The sequence below is a fragment of the Miniopterus natalensis genome, chromosome 12 (assembly GCF_054644295.1).
Source record: "Miniopterus natalensis isolate mMinNat1 chromosome 12, mMinNat1.hap1, whole genome shotgun sequence".
NCBI lineage: Eukaryota > Metazoa > Chordata > Mammalia > Chiroptera > Miniopteridae > Miniopterus > Miniopterus natalensis.
This window is the reverse complement of record NC_142092.1, coordinates 74,189,578-74,210,336: the sequence shown is the minus strand read 5'-3', so window position 1 is coordinate 74,210,336 and position 20,759 is coordinate 74,189,578. Positions and strand designations below refer to the sequence as shown.

The 20,759-nt window shown below is 63.4% G+C and overlaps 3 protein-coding genes across 4 annotated transcripts; 2 read left to right on the top strand and 1 right to left on the bottom strand.

The window, feature by feature from the left end:
- Positions 1-264: 264 nt before the first annotated feature.
- FBXW5 (F-box and WD repeat domain containing 5) lies at positions 265-4,621 on the bottom strand. 2 transcript variants are annotated; one of them, XM_087823099.1, is made up of 9 exons: positions 4,582-4,621; positions 3,449-3,664; positions 2,977-3,134; positions 2,484-2,658; positions 2,192-2,340; positions 1,688-2,111; positions 1,373-1,520; positions 1,086-1,298; positions 265-1,016 (listed from the first exon to the last, which is right to left on the bottom strand). In XM_087823099.1, the coding sequence occupies exons 2-9, from the start codon at positions 3,639-3,641 to the stop codon at positions 782-784; spliced, it is 1,695 nt and encodes a 564-aa protein (XP_087679225.1). In that variant the 5' UTR covers positions 3,642-3,664; positions 4,582-4,621; the 3' UTR covers positions 265-781. The 2 variants fall into 2 exon arrangements, with proteins under 2 accessions (XP_087679225.1, XP_087679226.1); XM_087823100.1 differs by lacking the exon at positions 4,582-4,621 and adding an exon at positions 4,038-4,152.
- A 318-nt stretch (positions 4,622-4,939) lies between these two features.
- Positions 4,940-7,662, top strand: C8G (complement C8 gamma chain). Its single transcript, XM_087822577.1, has 7 exons — positions 4,940-5,530; positions 5,633-5,769; positions 5,906-5,976; positions 6,074-6,181; positions 6,466-6,567; positions 6,660-6,797; positions 7,592-7,662. Exons 1-7 carry the CDS (start codon positions 5,057-5,059, stop codon positions 7,660-7,662), a joined length of 1,101 nt encoding a protein of 366 aa, XP_087678703.1. The 5' UTR covers positions 4,940-5,056.
- Positions 7,663-10,084: 2,422 nt separating this feature from the next.
- Positions 10,085-12,972, top strand: LCN12 (lipocalin 12). The gene is made up of 7 exons (XM_087822576.1): positions 10,085-10,201; positions 10,554-10,690; positions 12,084-12,171; positions 12,242-12,356; positions 12,503-12,604; positions 12,653-12,723; positions 12,928-12,972. Exons 1-7 carry the CDS (start codon positions 10,085-10,087, stop codon positions 12,970-12,972), a joined length of 675 nt encoding a protein of 224 aa, XP_087678702.1.
- The last annotated feature ends 7,787 nt before the right edge of the window (positions 12,973-20,759 follow it).

The following is a 20,759-nucleotide window of genomic DNA, read 5'->3' as shown; positions in this document are numbered from 1 at the left end:
CTTACCTGCAGGTCTTCTGCTCCATGCCCTTCTTCAGGCTGAGCAGGTTCCCTCCCATCCTGGTTGGCTGAGTCTTCATCCCAACCAGGTGCTCTGTGAACGGTTACCCTGCACATCGACATGCTGGGCGAGTGCAGCTGCACCTCTGGAACCCAGCCTGCCTTGCACCCCTCCAGCAGCACCCACTCTTCATCTCAGGCTGCTGGCTCACCTTAGGGTGTTGCTGAGGGTTTTGATCTGTGTTGGCACAGACACTGGATGCGGTTTGCTGTTGCCAACTGTTTATTCAGGTCCTGAACAGGTGACTAGTGACATGCAGTTCACCCGGGCCCATGACAGACTGACCCGCATCACTGACCAGAGGGGGAGCCCAGAGCTCCCAGGGCAAGGTCGGACTAGGAACACCACCCTGGGCCCCACAGGCCCAGCTGAGGGGTACTGTCGTGCTGACCGCCCAGGGCCCAGGCCCGGGGAAAGGGTGGGTAAAGAGGGGGCTCTGTGTCCTGTGCACTCCAAGCCAGCCAGGAGGCCGCCCCAGGTGCCCCAGTGCTAAGTGTCATGGCTGTGGGAGGCGGTGTGCGCGAGTGTGGTGGGAGTCAGGCCCTCCAATCCCTGCAGCCCCTGCCCGACCCCCTTCCTAAGGCATTACTGCTGTGAGCGCCTCTGCCCCCCACGCCATCTGGGCAGCAGCTCAGCCGTGGGAAAGGGCCACAGCCTCCGTGGGTCCTCAGTGGGTCCCAGCAGCCAGAGGACCGCAGGGTGCTCCTCTTGGCCGCGCCCTTCAGCGCCTCTGGCTGACAAACCAGGAGAAGGGGCGTGGGCGCGGAGCCTGGTGGATGCGCGTGGTGCGGGGCGAGCGCCAGGCTTTGATGGTGGCGTCGTCGCTGGCGGTCAGCAGAAGTTCCTGCTCCTGGGGGCTGAAGACCACCGAGTTGACCACGTCCTGATGCCGCAGCTTGGCCAGGCAGATGTTGTAGTGGCGGTCCCAGATGTAGCCGTGCCGGTCCTCGGCCCCACTGCGGGACGGCCTGGGATGAGCCCCTGCGTGCGACGCAGGGCCCTGCCCGCCCGCCGGGCACCCTTACCTGGCCACGAAGTCCCGGCTCACGTCCAGGAAGATGAAGAAGCACTCGTCGTTGGGCGTGTAGGCCCGGTGCGCGCGCAGGGCCCGCTTCACCTCCCGCATGGTCTTCAGGTCGAACACCAGCAGGTCGATTTCCTCCGCGATGGGCGGCGGCTGCATGGGGTCCGCCACCACTGAGCCGCTGGGCCAGGCGCGGCTGTTCACGTACAGGTACCTGGGCGAGGGGCACGCTGCTGGCTCGTGTGCGCACGGCCCGCAGACAACCCCACCTCCGCACCGTGCGCGCACCTATTGTCGGGGGACAGCCCCATGCCGATGATGTGTCCGTGCACGTCGATCACGTGGTCCAGCGCATCGAAGAAGGCGTCGGAGCCCCGCCCCTCTCCCAGCACGGGCCCGGCTGTGGTCATCTGGTGCGGCAGGATCTGCTTGATGCCTGCGGAAGGGCCAGGTGAGGGACCTCAGCACTCCCAGACGGCCATGGACCCTCGGCCCCCACGGACCCTGTGCTCTGGGGGTGGAATCAGGCTGGACCCCAGCGTGGACATGAAGCGACGGTGCCCAGGGCTCTGGGGACTGCGGACCGGCCCTGCCTGTAGTTACCGATCTGGTGCGGTGAGTAGGTGAGGCAGCCCGTGGTGAAGATGAGGAGCTTGTTCTGGGCGCTGGCCGCGCTGCGCTCAGGGGGCTTGGTGCGGCCCTGGGCCAGCAGCTCCGCCACCTTGGTCTCCAGTGTGCGCTCCGCCAGCGGCGGCGGTGCCCGCGCGTCCAGCAGCCCGTCCAGGAGGCGCCGCAAGCCCTTCTCGGTGCGCAGGGGGGCCTGGCCAGCCCCCTCACCCTCATCCTCGTCAATACCGTCGCTGCCAAGGTCAAAGACACGGCCAGGGGGCGCACTGGTGTCCAGCAGGAGGTCGGGGCTGTCAAAGCGACCGCAGTCGGCCACCATCACTGTGCGGATGGTGCTGGCGTTGAGGTTCTGGATCTTAAAGAGCCGCTTCACCACATTGACGTTCTCGGACTCAACATCCTGGGGGGGCGGAGCGCAGACGGTGGGTGACAGGCCAGTCCGGGGAGGGGGCATCACCACCTCGAAGCCACCCGCCGCACCTGGAAGGCGTTGTTGAGCCAGAGCACCGAGCAGGAGGTGATGTCTCCAATGCGGTGCAGGTTCCCTGAGATCAGGCTGGTCTCGGTAAGCCAGCAGCCGAACACGTCGTAGGGCTTGTTGCGGACACGGGACAGCAGCGCGAAGTTGTCTGTGGGGAGCGGGGGCTGGGCAGAGGATGGGCTACGGGAGGGGGCGGGGCCGGGGCACTGGGAAGAAGCTGGGAGAGGCAGGGTGTGGGAAGGGGCCAGTTGGGGAGGGGCGGAGGGCCAGCCGGCCCAGGCCCACTCTCACCTAGGCTGATGACCGCGATCTCGCCAGAGGAGGAGTTGTGGGGCCCCAAGAACACCCCCGAGGCCAGCAGCAGTGAGTCGTCCTGGTTGAACTGGGAGAACTGGGTGTAGCTCCAGTTGTAGGGCCGCATGTCTGCGCTGTGTAGCAGCGAGATGGTCAGGTCGTTGTTCCAGATCTGCGAGGGGGCAAGGGGAGTGTCAGTGAGCACCTGAAACCCATGCTGCAAGCTCTGGCCAACTGGCCCAAGCAGGTGTGTGGGGGGGGTTGCTCCTTGCTCCTGGCCGTCGGCCCACCTGAGAGGCGTGGGTACACAGGGATGGGGACCTGGCTCTGGAGCAGCAGGTTTCGAGCAGAACCCTCTCCTTTCTGTTGGCAGTTTTGGCCTCCCCAATCCCCCCCCCCACACACCTGGCCCTCTCCATGGAGATGTGGCAGACTGGGCGTCTCTCATCTCTGGCCTGGCCATGGTCCCAGCTCCCAGAGCCACTCTCACCTTCACAGTGCAGTCCTTGGAGCAGGAAGCAAACTGGTAGCCCGAATGGGAGAAGCTGAGGTGCAGGACCTGGTCAGTGTGCTCCCTGAGCGTCTGCACCTCCACACAGGGCACTGTGTCATAGAGCCGCCGGAACTCCTCATACCAGGATGTGGCTGCTGCAAGGTGCATGGCAGGGTGGGTCACTGCTGGGGCCTTGACAGTGTGGGAACCAGCCCTGCCCCTGGAGCTCACTCGTCACCACTCAGGTCTTAGCTAGGGGTGCCCTTGCACCCCCTACCTCGGTGTGGCCCTGCCTACCGTTGGCCTCCCTGCCAGGCCCTGCACTCTCAGGCATGACCTGGCTGTGCCCCTTTGGTGTGAGGACCTGGGTGGCAGGTGCCCATCTGTGGATTCAGATGGTGGCCATGGGACGGCCTTGCCTCCCACCCAGCCATCCTGGGGGGCTGCAAGGCCACAAGCAGGTGCTGACCTGGGTGTCGGGGCACATCACGGGCCACCTGGTAGTAGCGGTAGAACTGCTCCCTCCACAGGAACTCATCTCGGGACACAGCCTGCCACTGGCGGCATACCAGCCCAGCGGCCAACACGTCTGCAGGGCCCAAGCTCAGGAAGATCTGGTAGACTAGGCAGTCAGGGAGCAGGGGCATGCCCCCCTCGTCCATCGTGACATTCTGCCCAGGCGGCCCTGAAACCCAGGCAGGACCCCCTTAGCCACCAGTCGGACCAGGGAGGATACTGGCCCCCAAACCGGGGAGAGGTGCAGGGCCCTGGGGCTGAGCTGAGGCAACCCTGGGGTCGTTCCTCAGCCCCACCAGCTGTCCCACTGGGAGTTTCATGGGACTGATGTTGTGCAGAGGGACAGTTGGCCAAAAATCCAAAAGCATCACCAAGCCTCCCTGGAAGGCCATGCTCCTCCGCCACACACTCCTGTGGGGTGCCCAGCAAGTCCCAGTTTCCCTGGAACAGGCAGCTTTTGAGCAAGCAACAGGCACCTCAACACCTCCAGGCCTGGTCCAGCCTGAAGTGGAGCCTGGGGGGGGGCCCAGACCCGCCCTCACCCCAAAAGGTTTCAGGCTTTTGGGCGGGACCCTCTGACCACTCCGGACGTGGGCCCAGGGAGACATCTGGGTGCCAGGCCGGCGACCGCTCCGAGACCGAGGAAGGAAGGGGCCCGCGCACCCCCGTCACCGTGACCTTGCGGCCCCGAGGCTTCGGAGCCGTCGGCGCGGCACAGGGACTCCCTTCCCACGGGAGGCTTGGGGCAGCCCGCCCGCCCCCGCGCCACCAGCCGGCCTGCGGTCGCTGCCCTGCGGCCTGGGGGGCCCGCGGTGTGCGGGTGGCGCGGCCTCCACGGCGGAGCGGGGGGCGGGGCGGGGGCGGAGACCAACCGGCGCCCCCTCCCTCCTTCCAGCCGAGGGGCTGCCGGGGGCGGGGCCGCGACGACTCATTCATTGGCCGAGGGCGCGGCGGGGGCCGGGAGCCAGGGCCTGGAGGTCGGGGGCTGGTTCCGACGCCCCCCGGGCCCTGGAGCCGGGGCTGGGGCCGGGTAAGGACGGTCCCCGGGGCCGGGTGACGTCGCTCCCCGGGGCCGGGCGCACTCACCGCGGCCGCCTCCGCCCGGCTGCGCTGCCCCCGCCCCGACGCCCGGCCTGGGCCCGCGGACCCGCTTCCGCTCTTCGCCGCTCCGGCCGCCGCGTCTCTATGATGGAGCCCGCCAGGCCGACGCGTCGAGCCCCGAGGCATCGATGGCTACGGAGGGCCGCGCGCCCCGCCGCCTGCGCCTGCGCCTGCGCTTGCGCCTGCGCCTCGGCCCCGCGGCTGGTTGCGCTTTGTCCGCCTGCGCGCTCGGGCAAGCCCGGAAGAGCGCCCCTGGCGGCCGGGAGGATCGACGGCCGTAAGCGGGGCTGCGGGGCTGCGGGGCTGCGGGGCTGCGGGGCTGCGGGGCTGCGGGGCTGCGGGGCTGCGGGCCAGACTCTTGGGTCGTGGGTTCGAGACCCCCCCGACTCTGGCGCTCTCCGTTGTCGGTCCCTGAGCGATTGGCTTCAGGAACCCCGTGTTCTTCGCTATTGGCGGTTTAATGGAGATAAATGTACAAAGGGCTGAGCACTGGCCACCGTGGAAATCAGGTGGAGGCTTCTGGACAAATAGCCAGAAGTCAACTCAGACTTTGTACATAGGGCATGGCGCCAGGACCCTGCCAGGAAGTGCAGGGTCGAGGTCAGATGTCCAGGGACAGGCCAAGTTCATGAGGAGGCTGGGGGGGCGGGGGGCTCGCCCTGGGCTGGAGTTTGGGGAGAACAGGCAATGGACTTCCTGGGCAAGGCTCCTGGGTGTCACTGGACAGTGGACTCTGACCCAGAACGTGGCTATCCTGCCCTTGGTTTTACTCAGTCCTGTCACTCGCTCCCCCGCCATGCTGTCTCCCAGGACTGCACTCCTCTTGACTCTCCTCCTGGCTGCTGGCTTCCTGGGTCTGAGGGCTCGGAAACCTCCCAAGCGCCCGTCGCTCATCAGCACCATCCAGCCCAAGGCCGACTTTGACTCCTTGCAGGTAGAGCTGGCTGAGGTGGGGGAGGCAGCAGCTTGCTCAGCTTGGTAGGAGTCAGGCCTGGGCAGCCCCATCCCCTCATGCCCTCACACAGCCTGCCTCCAGTTTGCAGGGTCTTGGTTCCTCGTAGCCGTGGCCTCCTCCTGTCCCTTCCTGCAGGAGCAGGGCCACCAGGCTCAGGCCACCGCACTGAAGGTGGCTCCCCAGGGCACAGCCATGGTTGTCAACACCTTCCAAAAGCTGTGAGTCCCAGCATGGACACCCCAACCCCACCCCAGCCCTGATCCACCCCAGCTGTGGCCTGGACTGCTGTCCAGCATGGGCTGCCCAGGTGGGTCCCTGAGCCTGCTGTGCCTTCACACACTCCCACTCCCACAGGGATGGTATCTGCTGGCAGGTACGGCAGCTCTATGGAGACACGGAGGTCCCGGGCCGCTTCCTGCTCCAAGGTGAGGCAAGACAGCAGGAGGGGATGTGGGGCCGGCGGTGGGGCTGATGTTACTGGCCGGGCTCTGGCTCTGCCCATTTCTTCCGGTCTGTGCCCAGCTCGAGGTGCAAAGGGGGAGGTGCAGGTGGCCGTTGGGGAGACGGATTACCAAAACTTCGCCATCCTGTACCTGGAGCAGGGGCGGCGGTTGTCGGTGAAGCTGTACGGTGCGTACATGAGGGAGCCCTGGCTCTGTGCACACTTGGCCCCACCTGGGGAGCTGGGCGAGCCCAGATGGACACACAGACCCTCCTCTCCTTCCCTCCGTCCCTCAAGGCATCCTGATGATTGGGGGTCCGGGGAGGCTCCCCCTACAGATAGGCCCAGGTGTGAGACAGGGAGGGGGCAAGAGGAGTAGGGGTCAGACATGGCTGGGCATGTGACCCTGTCCCCAGAGCACCCTGCCCACCCCAGTGGGTGCTCAGCACCCCAGGAGCCCTGTGTCCCACAGCCCGCTCACTCCCTGTGAACGACTTGGCCGTAAGTAAGTTTGAGCAGAGTGTCCAGAGAGCCGGCCTGACTGAGGACCACATCTTGTATTTCCCCAAATACGGTGAGTGACCCCCGTGGCCCCATGTGGCCTGTCCACCCTCCCCACGGGCCTCGCCCCTGCCACACTGACCCCTGCCTGACCCCCGCCCCCAGGTTTCTGTGAGGATGCAGACCAGTTCCACATCCTGGATGGTGAGCGGGTGGCGGGCTCAACTGGGCAGTGCACTGGGGGCTGGCGCTGGAGGGGGTGTCGTGGGCTGAGCATCTTCTCTGTGCTGCAGAAATCAGGAGGTGAGGTGGGACGTGGCCCCTCAATGATGAGAGGCAGGGAAGATCCTTCACTGAGGCCTGCACCCCACCTACCCCCTGAAGCTGCCCGTCACCCCCAGGACCCTGGGGCACTACCCCCATTAAATGTCATCCTTCTTAGCCCGACTCCTTTTCCATGCTGGCCCGGGGCCTCTATGCACCTGGTCACCTCAGGCCATCTCATGGGCACGTGGGGCGGCTCCCCAGGTGGGTCAGGAACCCTCCCAGGGAGGCTGGGTGGTAATGGTTCCTGGACGTAGGGCCCAGGTCTAGGTGAGCTGGCATCCCTCTTAGGAAGGCAGGAGGCGGGGCTGCCCTAATGGCCAGGCAGGACTCAGGACTGGCCTGGGGCTGAGTCCACTCCTTGCACCAGGCAGCCGGGGCCCTGCAGTGAGGTCGTGTGGGCACGGGGCACAGAGATTGGTGGGTCTGTAGCCCAGGCGGAGAAAGCAGGCCAGGGGGTCCCAGGAGCCCGGACAGCAGTCTAGGGGCTGGAGGAGGGGAGGGGGCTGTGGCCCTCAGCCTGGGCCAGGGTCTAAGTGGGCTCCTGTGGGCCAGGATCTGGGCTCAGCTCCAGCCTCTTCCTGACCCCCCACCGGGAGAGCCTTCCCCATTTGTGGGCAAACATTGGGGATTTCAACAGCTTTGCTGATTTAGGAGATGCTGTGCCCCCCACATGCCCACCCCATGCCCAACAGGTCTGTGGGTTCCCTGCTCCCAGAGGGCCCCCATGGGAGGCCAGCTCTCTCCTATCACCCCTGTCAACCCTCTTCCAGCCATGCTAGGCCAGAGCCAGGCCCCAGTGGCTGTGAGTCATGGAGCCAAGGTGCCCACACATACTTCCTAGCCTGGAGCTGTCCATGCCCAGCTCTCCTGCTGTCCCCTGGGAACCAGGAAGAGGGGCTCCCTCCCTTTAGGAGAACTTCGGGGGGCGACTGAGGGCAGATGGCAGCCCCCGGGCTGGGAACAAGGCCACTCAGGTGAACTGTAGGCCCCAGAGCAGACGGGACCACTGCCTGGTCCCTGGTGAGCAGAGTCAGGGGCCCTGGTCCTCCCTCTGGATGCCAACCTGCCCATCTCACTCCCTGGCCAGTCCAGACCAGGAGGACTGTGGCACGTGGTTGCTGGGAGGAGCCAACAGCAACCCTGGAGGGGATCCATGTCCCCATCGAGTGGGGACCATGCCCGACCCCACAGACTGGACTCCCAAGGGGACAGATAGGTAGGGCTGGTGGGAGGAGGGCATGACAGGGGTCCCAGCCCCCCAGGACTTCAAGGGACAAGCCACCACCCCCACCCCACATACACGAGACCCAGGTCCCAGAGACCCACAGAATAGAGCTGGAGGCCACAGGACACCTGCATCACCAGGGCTGAGGCTCAGAGCGGCAGGCCCCCAGGGCGCCCCCTGCCCGCCTGGTCCCATGTCCCCCACATGTGGAAATTGAGGGCCTCCGCTCGGGGGGCCGGGGGGTTGGCAGATCCCCCATCAGGGCTTCTGGGGAAAGAAGGATGTTCCTGGAGAGGTGCGTGTCTGAGGGGTGACGCCAGACACTGAGTCACTCAGCAGCCCCACCTCCCTTCTGACTGCAGGTCCCAGGCTGGCAAGAGCCCTGTGGGACCAGGGACTCGATAGTGATACATTGTTGCATTTTCACAAAAATGTTTGCTGAGCTCTAATCACATTCTCAGATAAAGAGATGAAACAATTGTAGCTCTAAGTGAATCACTTTTACATAAACTTATTTATTAATCAGCGGGTCAGGTGCTGTCCGGGAAGCACTGGGCCTGGGGCCCCGCTCAGCACGGAGCCCTCGCCTAGCCCCACTGCTGCAGCCACTTTGTGCTGCTCTGGCGAGGGAGGCAGGGGTCCTTGTGGGGGGCCAGCTGTCCCCACTCTGACATGCTGCTGACTGCTGCCCCCCAGTCTCCAGAGCACTGGGAAGGGGTGTCGCCTGGTGAGGCTGAGACACGGCTGGTGCCTGCAAGGTCGGACCCCAGGCCTTCAGGGGGTGGCTGTCGGGGTGGGAACTGCCAACCAGCTTCTGTTGGAGAGGGAGGGCTCCTTGGGGACTTCAGGGGAAAACAGTCATGTGATTTGGCACTTCTCTCATTGTGGGTCAGTCTCCTGAAAGACCCCCTGACCAGTGGGCACAGCAAGCCCAAGGAACAGGGTCATTGCCCAGTGGGCTTGGCCCTCCAGACCCAGCCCTGCCGCCTGCTATAGGGCCTGCAGGTGACCCAGAGAGGCCTTGGCCACCATCCAGATGACAGTGGGAACCCTCCTGGAAGAAGGAAGGCCCTGGGGGGGGTCCCTGTTTTCCATGAAGAGATACAGGCCTGGGACAGAGCCGAGCCCTGAAGCCCCTCGGCCTTGGGGGCCCAGGGCTCTCTGAGAGGCCTGGTTGGGGCTCCTGCTCAGGACAGGTTGCCCAAGGCCAAGGGTGAGTGAAGGGAGAGGAGGGTGGCCCAGGACAGGGAGGTAACAGGTCAGGGACACACCCTTCCTGGCTGTTTCAGAGCCCAGCACCCATATGCTCAGCTGTGCGTGGGCAGGAAGGGTATTTCCTTCCTGGTCCCAGGGGTGGCCGGGGTGGGGGGCCTGCAAGTCCAGAGCCTGCCTGTGCCTCCTCCACTGGCCTCTTGCCCCAGGACCAGTGTGTGGGCGCCCCCACCCCTGCTCTCCCTCCGGCTGAGTCCCTGCCGATTGCCTCCCCCTTGCCTCACTGACCCTCCTGACTGCAGGCCACCGCCCTCTCCTTGTCCCGCACCGTGGGCTTGGGGACGCGCAGGGCAGTGTGGGCGCTGGGGGCCCGGGCACTGCACTGTGTTCCCGCAGAGAGAACACTGCGGCTCTGTCCCCTTGGGCCTAAGGAGGGACGTGTTCCGTGTCTGGTGCATTCTGTCCTCCACCCTGTGGCTGGACAGACAGCAAGCCTGGGGCTTGAAAGTGGGGTGGGGGTGGGGGACACGGTGTTCAGGGATCAGAGGGCAAGGACCAGGGGCCTGGCGGGCACCTCTCCCACTTCCTGCCGACCTCCCTCCCCAGGTAAGGACCCAGAAGCCCCCATCTTTAGTGGGCAGAACCTGAGGAGAGCCTGCCCTCCTCAGCCCACCCCAGCCCCCTGCACCCACCTCCCTTTCTGCCAGTCCCGAGGTGGAAGGTGGAGCTGCCACACCCCCGGGAGGGGTGCTGTGGGGGAGAGGTGCCCATAAGGGGGTGAGTTGAGTCAGCAGCTCCAGTGGCCACTTCTCCGGGTGCAGCAGGGATGGGACCTCTGTGTGCCCTGTGGGTGGTGGTCACCCTGCTGGAAGCCCTGAAGGGCTGGGCCCCATCGCCTCTGCTAGCCGTCGCCCAGGTCTTGAAGAGCTTCCACAAGGACAAGGTCGGAAGAGGGGGGACTAGGACGGGGGTGGGGGGCAAGCAGGAGGCAGCCAGCAGGGTGCAGGGAGAGAGGCGCCCAGGAATCCAGTCCAGGCAGCCTGCCCTGCCGGGTACCCAGCCCCGCTCTCAGACACTCCCCACCATGGAGGCCCCCTGGCTTCCTTCCTGTACCCGACAGTCCCTCTGCATGGACAGAGAAACTGAGGCTCAGGGAGGCAGCTGCTGGCCAGGGTCACCCCATCCCTGCCGGAGCCTCCAGCTCCCAGCATCCGTGGCGCAGGCGAGCCTGGGAGCCCCGCCTGGGGAAGGGGTCCTGAGGCACCCTGGGCCCTGCCCAGCCCAGCTCCCTGTAGTTCCAGGGGGAGTGGTTCGTTCTCGGCCTGGCGGGCAGCACCCACAGCAAGGCGGACAGGTCCCTTCTGAGCCCTTTTACTGCAACGTTCGAACAAAATGCAAAGAACCAACTTGAAGTGTCCTACGCCATGACCCGGTGAGTGAGGGTCCCGACTGTCCCGGGAGCTGCGTTCTCCCAAGGCCTCCTAACGCCAGGAGGGCGCGGACTGCCAGCGACCTAACCCCGCTCTGGGGGCGTACACCAAAGAGGGGAGGCATTTTCTAGAACAGACTCAGCGGAGGGCTTATGGGTTTCAAGTTCAGGTGGATCCAGGAGCCCAGATACTGTGATCAGGGCCCTGTCACACCCTCCCTCTCCCCTCTCAGCTCCGCCTGCCCGGCTTCTGCTCAGGCAGGTTCTCTCCTCGCAGGATAAGGCCGTGGCCTAAGCCGCCACCCTCCTCAGATCCCAATTCCAGAAAAGGGAGCGTCCTGGCCGGCTTGGCAATGGCCCCTGATTGGTCGTCTTGAATTATGTGCTCCCCCTGGACCAGTGGCTGTGTCCAGGATGGCAGATGCTTTGGCTGACCTGCCTGGATAAAGTGCCCCCCCCCGATTAGGGAGAAGGGGGAGCCTTGATGGACAGCTCCCTTTTGGGGACTCTGATGACACCTCTCCTCAAGCCAGCAGCCTTTTTTGCCCGCCTGCTGGGCCGCAGGGGAAGAGCGGCCCCGAGACCTGTCAGGGTTCCACATAAATAAAGTAGGAAGCTTAAGCGAGGCAGGTTTGTCCTGTGGACCGGGGTGTCTACTAGAGGCCAGGAGTGGGGTACAGTCTGGCCTCCGAGGGGCTACACTCAGCTCCAGTGAGCATGGTCACCCACCAGCCCTCAGAGCCACCTGTACATGGCCCCCAGCGGACCCCCCACCAAGGGAGGAGCCTTGGACTCCTGGGGCATCTGACTTGGCCAGCTGGGCTCTGGCTGGAGGTTTATTAATTGGGGGGAGGGGGCAGGGAACCCAGTGCAAATGCCCCCCACCTCGAAGCCCTCTGGGCAGCCTTCCATCTCCCCCACCGCAGGCCAGGCTGCACTTGTTGCTTCTCAGAGCAAGCAGTTCCCCTGCAGAAGTCCCTGCACTGCTGGACGGGCCCCTGAGGTCTGAGCCGGGACAGGGGGCTTACCAGGCCCAGCAAGGACGGCCACACCCGGCCTGCCCTCCTGCTTCTCCCAGCAAGACCCCCCCACCCCCAGAGAGGGCCTTTCCTCATCCTTGCACACCCTGCTCCAGGCGGAGCAGGAGTGGTCAGCGGGTGGGCTGTGCAGTGGCTGGGAAGGGGTCAGTGGCCACACTGACAGGAGGCAGAGCTCACGGCCTGAGGGGCCCAGGGGGGACACATCCCTTCCTGGGGAGGGCAGCCGAGCCTCGTCTGCTGGGCCCTGCTCAGGAACCAGCCGCTGAATTCTTCGTGGGGGGCCCACCTTGGGGACAAGAAGGCCAGCTGCCTGGCCAGGTTCCAGACCCTTCCTCCTCTGCCCCTCTTCCCCACAGGGGGAACCAGCGCTGCATCACCTGGTCTTATGTGCTGATTTCCAAAAGCCAGCCTGGGAAATTCTCAGTGGAAAATAGGGGTGAGACGGTGGGCGGTGGGCAGGATGGCATGGGGAGCCCTGGCAGGAGGCCACTGACCAGGGCCGTGCCCCTCAGAGCCCGGGGCAGACACCGAGGAGGTGCAGGTGCACAACACCGACTACACCACCTTCGCCCTGATGTCCTCCAGAAGGCGGTCGGGCAGCCAGAGCATCCTCAGGGTCCACCTGCTATGTGAGCCCCTCCCGTCCTCTCTGCGGTGCCGGTGGGGCGGGAGGGAGGAGGCCCAGGGCTCCCGCGTCTGGGGCCACGCTGGAGGGAATGTCCACCACACAGGCCACCCCAGCTGCTAAGGGCCACGCTGTGTTCTCGGGCTCCAGGCAGAGCGTGGGCGATTCCGACCCAGCTGCTGGATAAGTTTGTCTGCCTGGTCAGAGCCCAGGGCCTGCTGGATGCCAACATCGTCTTCCCAGACTTGGCAGGTAACGCCTGGTCCCCCTGTCCTGGGTCACCTCCTCCTCTCACTCCAGGAGGGTTTCTCACTGTGCCCCTGACTTTCCTGCCCGTGGCCCTTTACTTGCCCATATCCACTTGCACACATGTGAGCACAGAAACTCACACTCGTGTGCACATGCTGTGCACTCTGCTCAGAAGCACGTACATAGCTGCACCCACCTGCACACCCGCTGCACCTGGCCACCTGGGTCTACACTGAGTCTGGGGGCCAAGGGGGCTCCCCGAGGACCAGAGCTGGGGGAGCAGTGCCCGGGGGGCACACCCTTCAGCCCCTTGCCTCCTGCCCCAGCCCCTGCCCCTGGAGCCCCTGCGCCACCCCTCCTCCTACCCTTAGGAAGCTGTGTGTCTCCCTGGCCTCCTCCCGGGCTCTGTGCCCTGCTCCCTGCCCTCCCGCGTCCTGAGGCTCCGTCTCCTCCATCAGAATGGCCAGCCCATCAGGTAACCTGTTGAAGAATGGAGTGCCCCCCCATGCCAGGCCCTGCCACTGCCCAGCACTCACTCTCAGCATGAAACCAACGTCCTGTGAACCACTGTGGCTGCGGCCGTGGCCGTGGTTCGTTTTCTCCTGGCGCGGCCTGGGCCCCAAGAGCAGCAGAGGACCGGCTGTCAGGTGTCGCATGGGGTCACCCTGGCCCACACTGGCTGGGAAGGGGGTGATTCACACGGTAGGGGGAGCCCTGGGCAGGGGTTGAGGGGAGCATCTGGGGGTTGAGTACAGCCTGCCCTACGCTGGGGGGTCTCCTTGTCTGACAGCTGCTCCTGTCCCCTCTTTTAGGATTAAGTACTTTCTTTATTACATCATTAGCTTGTTAGTTTACTTTGTTCTTTTAACCATGTTTAAGTGCGCAGCTCAGTGGCATTGGGCACATTCACACCTGTGTATGTCCCGTCATCTCCAGGACTTTATCATCTTCTCAGACTGACTCTGCCCCCGAGAAACACTCACCCCCCCCTCCCCAGCCCCTGCACCCCCAGCCCTGTCTCCGCGGATCTGAGTCCTCCAAGAACCTTGGGTGAGTGGGATCCCACAGGATTTGTTTCGTGTCTGATTCATTCCCCTCAGCATCATGTCCTTGAGGTGCATCCACGCTGTAGCAGGTGTCAGGCTCTCCTTCCTTTTCATGGCTGCATAGTGTTCCACGGCCTGGAGAGGCCGGCCATGTGTATCTGTCACTCCCGTCTGGGGACACCGGGGCTGCTCCCTCCGGCGGCTGTCGGTGATCACACGGCTCTGAACCTGGGTGTGCAGACCTCGCCTTGGACCTTGCTTTGTTTGTTGACATTTTCAACTGTTCTTTTTGAGGTTGACGGGAGGGTGTGAGTTCATCCTGGGGCTCCTAACGCTGCATGTCCTCTGGATGATGCATACGTACAACAGTTCCACTTGCAGCCTCTGAGTGCTTGTGTTTGTCCTGTATTTGGCTTCTGGGTAGATCTTACCCCCCAGCAGACATGCCGGGGTTGAGCAGGACCGGGGTCCCCAAGGTCTGCCCCACATCTCGGCCCCTGCTGGATGGAGGGTCCATCCGTTCTCCAGGGAAAACAGCACCCTCTAGTGTCTCTTTCAAGTGCAAAGCTGTTGGGATGAATTCCTTCCGGTTTTATTTTTCTGCAAAAAGTCCTTACTTAGCCCGGCCGATGTGGTTCAGTGGTTGAGCGTTGGTTCGGTTGCCGGTCAGGGCACAGGCCCGGGTTGTGGGCTCGAGTCCCAGCAGGGGGCGTGCAGGAGGCAGCCGACCAGTGACTCTCTCATCATTAATGTTTCTCTCTCTCCCTCTTCCTTCCAATCTCTGAAATCAATAAAAACCTATATACTTTTAAAAAGTCCTTGTTTAGCCTTCACTTCTGAAATACAAACTCTGTTGAAGTGTATTTGACAAGCACTAAGGCGGACCACAGTTCAGCCCAGACGGACGCCGACACCTGTGTAAACACGGCCCGGGTCAGAGCAGCAGGGCCCGGCCCAGAAGGTTCCCGGGGGCCCTGGCAGGCAGCCCCTCCAACACTGCCCCGCAGCCACAGATCGAGTTCCTGTCACCACAGAGGAGCTTGGCCTGATCTGGAATCGCACAGCGTGTAGCCTTTTGTTCCTCCCACAGGCCCAAGGCCACTCCGCCCCGTTCCCTGGGAGGCCTCCTCGCCTTGGGTACAGCCTCCAGCGGAGAGTGGGTTTGGGGCGGAAAAGACAGATCTTTGTCCAGCGTAGGTCTCTGCCTCCCGCTGGCTCACAGGGCTGTGTGGCCAGGGCCCCCCAGGTGGGGACCATGGGGCAGGTTCCCAGGGACTCTGGCTGGATGAAGCCTCCAGGGCTGCGCTTGGACTGGAAGAGGGTCCCCCACCGCGTTGCCCACCTCTGCAGCCTCTGACCTGGTGGGGAAGCTGGCGGGAGGGGACAGACCCTGGCAGGGCCTTCCCCACCCCAGTGCCTCAGAGTACCCAGTGCCATCATTTCCCTGGAGGGCAGAGCTGTGCCCGCACTGACCCAGGGATGGACACCCACCTCCCATGGCCGTCTGCAAAGACGAACAGCAGGAGCGTGGGCAGGCGTTCCTCCCCAGTCGTCCATCCTGAGACCACCTCCGGTGTCCTCCAGGCAGACTGGAAATGGGAGTGGGCAGCAGGGGAGGGGCTCAGAGAGGGGAGTCGTGGGCTCTGGCCACCGTGGGACCGGCCTGGGGAGAGAACAGCCTGGGCACCTCAGGAACAGAGGCCCTGACCACCCACCTCCCTTCCCTGGTGAGGAAGCTACAGTTTCCCAGGCTGATCGGAGACATTGAAACATTGTCTCCACAGTGTTCGTGCACACACACACGCATGCACGCATATACATGCACACACGGCACAAACGCAAGCACACACATGCACACACGCACATGTGCACGCATATACATGCACAAACACAAGCACACGCATGTACACGTGCACGTGTGCGCGCAGGTGTGTGCACCACCACGCCTCTGCTGTGCGACACTGTGTCTCTGTGTATCTTCGGAGAGCTCCCTGGGGCTGCTGTACCGAGAGGAATGCTCTGGCAGAAAGAAAGCTATTTTGTTTTGAAGGAAGTTATCTTATTTCTTTGGTTTGTGCGGCTTAACTGGGAGCTGGGATTTTCCACCCTATCAGTTGGCAGGACTCTGAGACTCTGGGCAGCAAATGTCCCCCAAAGCAACTGTGCACTTCAGTGAGGTCCCCTGGCTCTGTCCCATTGGGAGGCCTGGGCTGAGCTGCACAGGCTGCCTCTGCGTCTGGTGGGGAGGCTGGGGGAAGCCTGGGTTGTCTCTGGAAGCGGACCCCACTCAGGGGGCACGACTGGCCTTGTCTCTGGTCCCCTCCACACACACATCCACCTCCATCTGCATCTCAGGGGCCTGCCTCGGATCTCACCTCCCAGGGAGGCCTCAGGGGTTCCGGGGGTGCTGCCCAGTGTGTCTCCAGGTCCTACGGTGCCACGCAAGTGGGACCCTTGAGAACAGCATCCACTGGCCTGGCCCTTCTCCAGGGCAGAGTGGGCAGGGTGGCTCCAGGTGCAGGGATGCCCAAGAGGCCCCTCCTAGCACCATATGGGGATGGTCATGTCTGTGCACAGCTCACGGCTGTGGCTGAGCCCACTGGGGATCAGGACAGAGTGGGGGCGTCCTGGGAATAGCCTGGGCGTGGCCTGGGCGTGGTCTGGGGGTGGCATGGATGGGGTGAGCTTGCAGCTTCTCACCTTCCAGGGCTGGTTTTGCAGATAAAGATGCTCAGAGCCTTGACCTCTGATAGGCCTGCTTATTTCTGGGGATGGGGCACAATGAAGCAGGGACACCCCCACCCCCACATTTCCCCCATCTGGATGGGGGAGGACCCACTGCATACCCCTTCAACAGGTACCTAGGTGGAGTGACCGACCTGGTGGGGAGGGAGACAAAGCCTTGAGTGAGCATGAAGGAGAGACAGGGGCTGGGGGGGGGGGGGCAAAGCCTGTGAGCTGGTAAAAAAGAGACAGACAGCAGCTTCTAGGAGGGGGAGCGGAGGAGGGGGTGGAGGGAGAAAGGGGGCCTGCGGCTGTTCCAGGGGAAGGGGCTGGTCAGGGGAGGCCGGGGAAGGGCTGAGGGATGTCAGAACACTTCCCTGCCTCCCCCTCAGACCCCTTAGGAAGCCCCCTTGATCCCCCAGACTCAGCGCAAACCCAAGTAGCCCTGTACGGGTGTCTGTGAAGGACAGAGTGTCCATGTGCAAGAGCCCAGTGCATGTGTGCACATAGGTGTGTGCGTACAGTTGTGTGAGTGCAGGTGTGTGCTTGTGCAGGCGTGTATGCCCCATAGGTGTGTGTGCAGGTGTGCAGGTGTGTGCATGTGCATGCATACTTATGGGTGTGTGCATGCAGTGTGTCCCCAGAAATGGGTTTGCTGGCCACACCTAATAGGGGATGGGGACTGGCCTGGACTTGGTTCTGAGCCTGGGAGAAGGGAAGGACCAGCCCTGCAGCCCGGCAGCCCTGAGGGTCTCCCTCCCTCTGGGTTCAGAGAAATGCCAGCCCCCTACAGTGGGGCTGTCACCATCACAAGCGGCTGTGACATCGAAGCCACGGTATCCACTCAGCTCATAAGCGCTGGAGGCACTGTGGCCTGTCCTCCTGCCTGTGGGTGCTGCCCCCACCCCGGCTGCACCGCTGATCCTGGAACAGCCTGGGGCTGGGCTGGCCAGGGACCCCTCCCGCCCTGGTCTGGGTCTTCAGAGCCCCAGCAAAGTCAGCACCTCCAAGGACCCCTAGAACCTCACCCTCAGGGACCCCACTTTCTGGCCTGAGAGGAAGCACATGAGGCTGCTGCCTCACAGACTCAGATTTACAAGCTCCTGGCAGCTGCCACCCCTCGAGGGATGATTCATTCTTTGCCAAATCTCAGAGCCACCAAGTGACCCCCACCCCCTGTCACCTCCTGGCAAAGCTCTTCTCCTGTGTCCAGCCAGGCCCAGGCAGGACAGCCGCCCGCAGGCCCTGAGCCCATTGCCGGGAGCCCACAGCACCTTTTCCTGAATTCCTCCTACCAGGAGCCCACCCAGACCCTCGGCTGCACCCACAGCAGCCCTGCCTGATGCCCAGGCCCCTGAGGGCTGAGGGGCCAGCTGTGGCCAGCAGGATGGAGCCCGGCTGAGGGAGCCAGGCTGCAGGGGGCCGGCCCAGCCTGGGCAGTGAGGCCCTGCTCCTGCCCACCTCCCTGTCCCCCTCCCCACCTGTCCCTGCCCTTCTTCTGGTCCAGCCTCATCTGGGGCTGAGTAAGCCTCTTGCATCCCTCCCCCAGGGCCAGGCCAAGTCCAGGCACAGCTGTCGCCACTGGCCTGGCCCTGGCTGGCCCCGTCCTCACTGCCTGTCTTGGCCTTGCTTATGCCGGGTCCCTAAAGCCACATCTGTCCCCATACCCCTCCCCCATCAGAAATAAACACTTGGTACCAGGAAGAGCCTGAATAAACACCAGATGACCCATGGGGTGGACAGTGGCTTCCAGAGCACCCGGGTCCAGGTCCAGGTGGTGTGGATCCTCACTTAACCCTCTGGCGCCCACCCCCTGCAGGCTGGGCACCCTCCTGGCCTGGCCCGGGCTCTCAGGACCACAGAGCTGGACCGGTCCTGCTAAACTGAACCCAGGTTTGGCCACTGCCACTTCGAACTCCAACACTCGAGAGGCAGGTGCTGGTGTAAGGAATGATGTTTATTCAAGAGCCAGCAGCCTTGCCCAGCCAGCTTGGCTCAGTGGTTGAGCGTCGACCTATGAACCAGGAGGTCAGGGTTCGATTCCTGGCCAGGGCACGTGCCCAGGTTGTGGGCTCAATTCCCAGCAGGGGGCGTGCAGGAGGCAGCCGATTAATGACTCTCATCACTGCTGTTTCTGTCTGTCTGTCTGTCTGTCTCTCTCTGAAATCATGGGGACTCTGCCCCAAAACCATCTTAGCAATTGGACACTGGCATGGATGGGTTTTTGTTTTATTTTTAAAGATTTTTAGAGAGAGAGGAAGGGAAAGGGAGAGAGAAATGTCAATGTGAGAGGGTAACACCGATCAGCGGCCCCTGCACGCCCCGGCTGGGAAGCTGTACTCAGGACATCACCCGACCTGCTGAGCCTCAGCAGCCAGGGCCGGGCGTGGGTTTTTACGAGAGAGGGAAGCAGACAAAGCGATTAAGGGGAGGGGGTTGAAACGTTCTGAACCTTCAGGCCAGGCCAGCACAGTACATTCCGATAAGGATCTGGACATTGGTCAAGCGATGCAGTGTGCGTCACCCTGGTCCTAAGTCATCTTGGCTTTATGGTTGAAGGCCAGCAAGGGCTGGACGGCCTGAGGGCCGGAGTCTGTATTTTTGTTGTTGTTAATACATCTTTATTGATTTCAGAGAGAGGCAGGGAGAGGAAGAGAGAGAGAAACATCAGTAATGAGAGTCACTGACCGGCTGCCTCCTGCACGCCCCCGACGGGGGATCGAGCCCGCAACCCGGGCCTGTGCCCCGACCGGGAATCGAACCTCTATCTCCAGGATCCTAGGCCGATGCTCAACCGCTGAGCCACACCGGCCGGGCTGGAGTCTGTATCTTTTGAAGTTAGTGTTTTTTAAATCCTTACCCGAGGATATTTTTTCCATTGCTTTTCAGAGAGTGGAAAGGAAAGAGAGAGAAACATTGATGTGAAAGAAACACATCGATTGTCTGCCTCCCGCACACACCCAGGGAAGAACCTGCCACCCTCCACGGGGATCAAACCAGGGACCCTTCAGTCCTCGGGCCACAGCTCTAACCAGTGAGCCAAACCGGCCAGGGCAGTTCCTAGGATTCTACACAAACATGCTGTGTGTCCCATCCAAGGCCAGCAGGCCCTCCACAGGTCAGCAAGAGGCCACCAGGTAGAGAGACAGCTTTGGGCCCCGGAGGGCAAATCCTCTCGGCGAGAAGCCGCATGGGGCCGGGACCTGTTACTTTCTCCCCACCTCCCAGGGCTTATTTCCAGCCTCCTGGCCAGAGGCAGGGGCTGGTCTCAGGGGGTTGGTCTGGATGACCTCTCAAGGCCAACTCCTTGCATCCCAGTGTCCAGAGCGGCAGGCGGTGTGGCTGCCTTCCTGCCCCAGCCCTCCCCAGGCGATGCTGTTCCAGGGAAACTGCAGCCTCAGCTCTGCTTGGCCGCTGAGCTCAGCGCACATGCCCAGCTTGGGCTGCCCTAGGGGTACTCCTAGGTCAGCCTCTTGGGGTTCTCTCCCTGCACCGGGCTCTACGTGGGGCTCCTCAGAGGCCAGCTTCTGGCTCACAGGCTGGGAGCAGGCGTCCTGTTCCCCTGAGCTAAAAACACCCATCCTTAGCCACCCACCTGCCCCGTCCCTGTGAGAACAGGGGCAGCACCAGGACCCAGAATCCCTGCTCTCAGCGGCAGCGGGGGGGCCACGCCACCCCCAACGTCCGGCATGTACCACACCCCGAGTGGGGCTGAGCAGGAGGTTGCTCAGCTCAGACTCCTGACCACCCACAGGGCTGGGTTCAGAGCAGAAAGCAGGGGAACAAAGTTCAGGCCCCCCCGCATCTGCCGATGAACAAGGGGCTCTGGGGAGGCCCCCACCCCTAACCCTGGCTGCCATCTTGCACAGCCCCAAAAGGTGCCCAGTCCCACCCGGACACGTTCGGCCACTGGCATGGGCCCTACACTAGGTCCCAGCCAGGGCCAGGAAGCCCATGGGGGCTGAAGTGCAGGTGGCCCAACATCACCAGGACCCCTGTAGGCCTGGTGCCCACCTTCCTACCCCCAGTAGGTAGGTGGCAATGCCCACACTGGTCCTCTTCAGGGAGCTGTCCTGATCCCACACCTCCCCCTTGACCATTTCTGGACAGTCTTGGGGCCATTCCAAGACCAGAGCCAGGGCTGCCAAGAATCCAGCTTCTGGGCAGAAGGTGCCAGGCCCTGGGACAGGAGCCTGCACCCCCCCCCCCCCAATGGGCTGGCCTGTGTCTGGGGATGACCAACCCCTGTCTCCCTCCAGCCACAGCCACAGCCCTTCTGTCTGCACCACACATGGGAACTCCTTCCCCAGCCTCGGTCCCCCACCCCAGGGTCAGAGCCCAAGCTGACCACCGCCCAGATGCTCACACCCAGCCCATCCATGATTGGT

Bases quoted from the DNA above. Each gene is read 5' to 3' on its own strand.
- FBXW5 (XM_087823099.1), bottom strand. From the start codon at position 3,641: ATGGACGAGGGGGGCATGCCCCTGCTCCCTGACTGCCTAGTCTACCAG. The intron at 2,659-2,976 runs GTGAGAGTGGCT...GCCCCCTCGCAG, and splicing joins CCAAGGACTGCACTGTGAAG to ATCTGGAACAACGACCTGAC. The intron at 2,112-2,191 runs GTGCGGCGGGTG...CCGCCCCCCCAG, and splicing joins GGCTCAACAACGCCTTCCAG to GATGTTGAGTCCGAGAACGT.
- C8G (XM_087822577.1), top strand. From the start codon at position 5,057: ATGGAGATAAATGTACAAAGGGCTGAGCACTGGCCACCGTGGAAATCA. The intron at 5,977-6,073 runs GTGAGGCAAGAC...GTCTGTGCCCAG, and splicing joins GGGCCGCTTCCTGCTCCAAG to CTCGAGGTGCAAAGGGGGAG. The intron at 6,568-6,659 runs GTGAGTGACCCC...CCCCGCCCCCAG, and splicing joins CTTGTATTTCCCCAAATACG to GTTTCTGTGAGGATGCAGAC.
- LCN12 (XM_087822576.1), top strand. From the start codon at position 10,085: ATGGGACCTCTGTGTGCCCTGTGGGTGGTGGTCACCCTGCTGGAAGCC. The intron at 10,691-12,083 runs GTGAGTGAGGGT...TCTTCCCCACAG, and splicing joins GTGTCCTACGCCATGACCCG to GGGGAACCAGCGCTGCATCA. The intron at 12,357-12,502 runs GTGAGCCCCTCC...CTCGGGCTCCAG, and splicing joins CCTCAGGGTCCACCTGCTAT to GCAGAGCGTGGGCGATTCCG.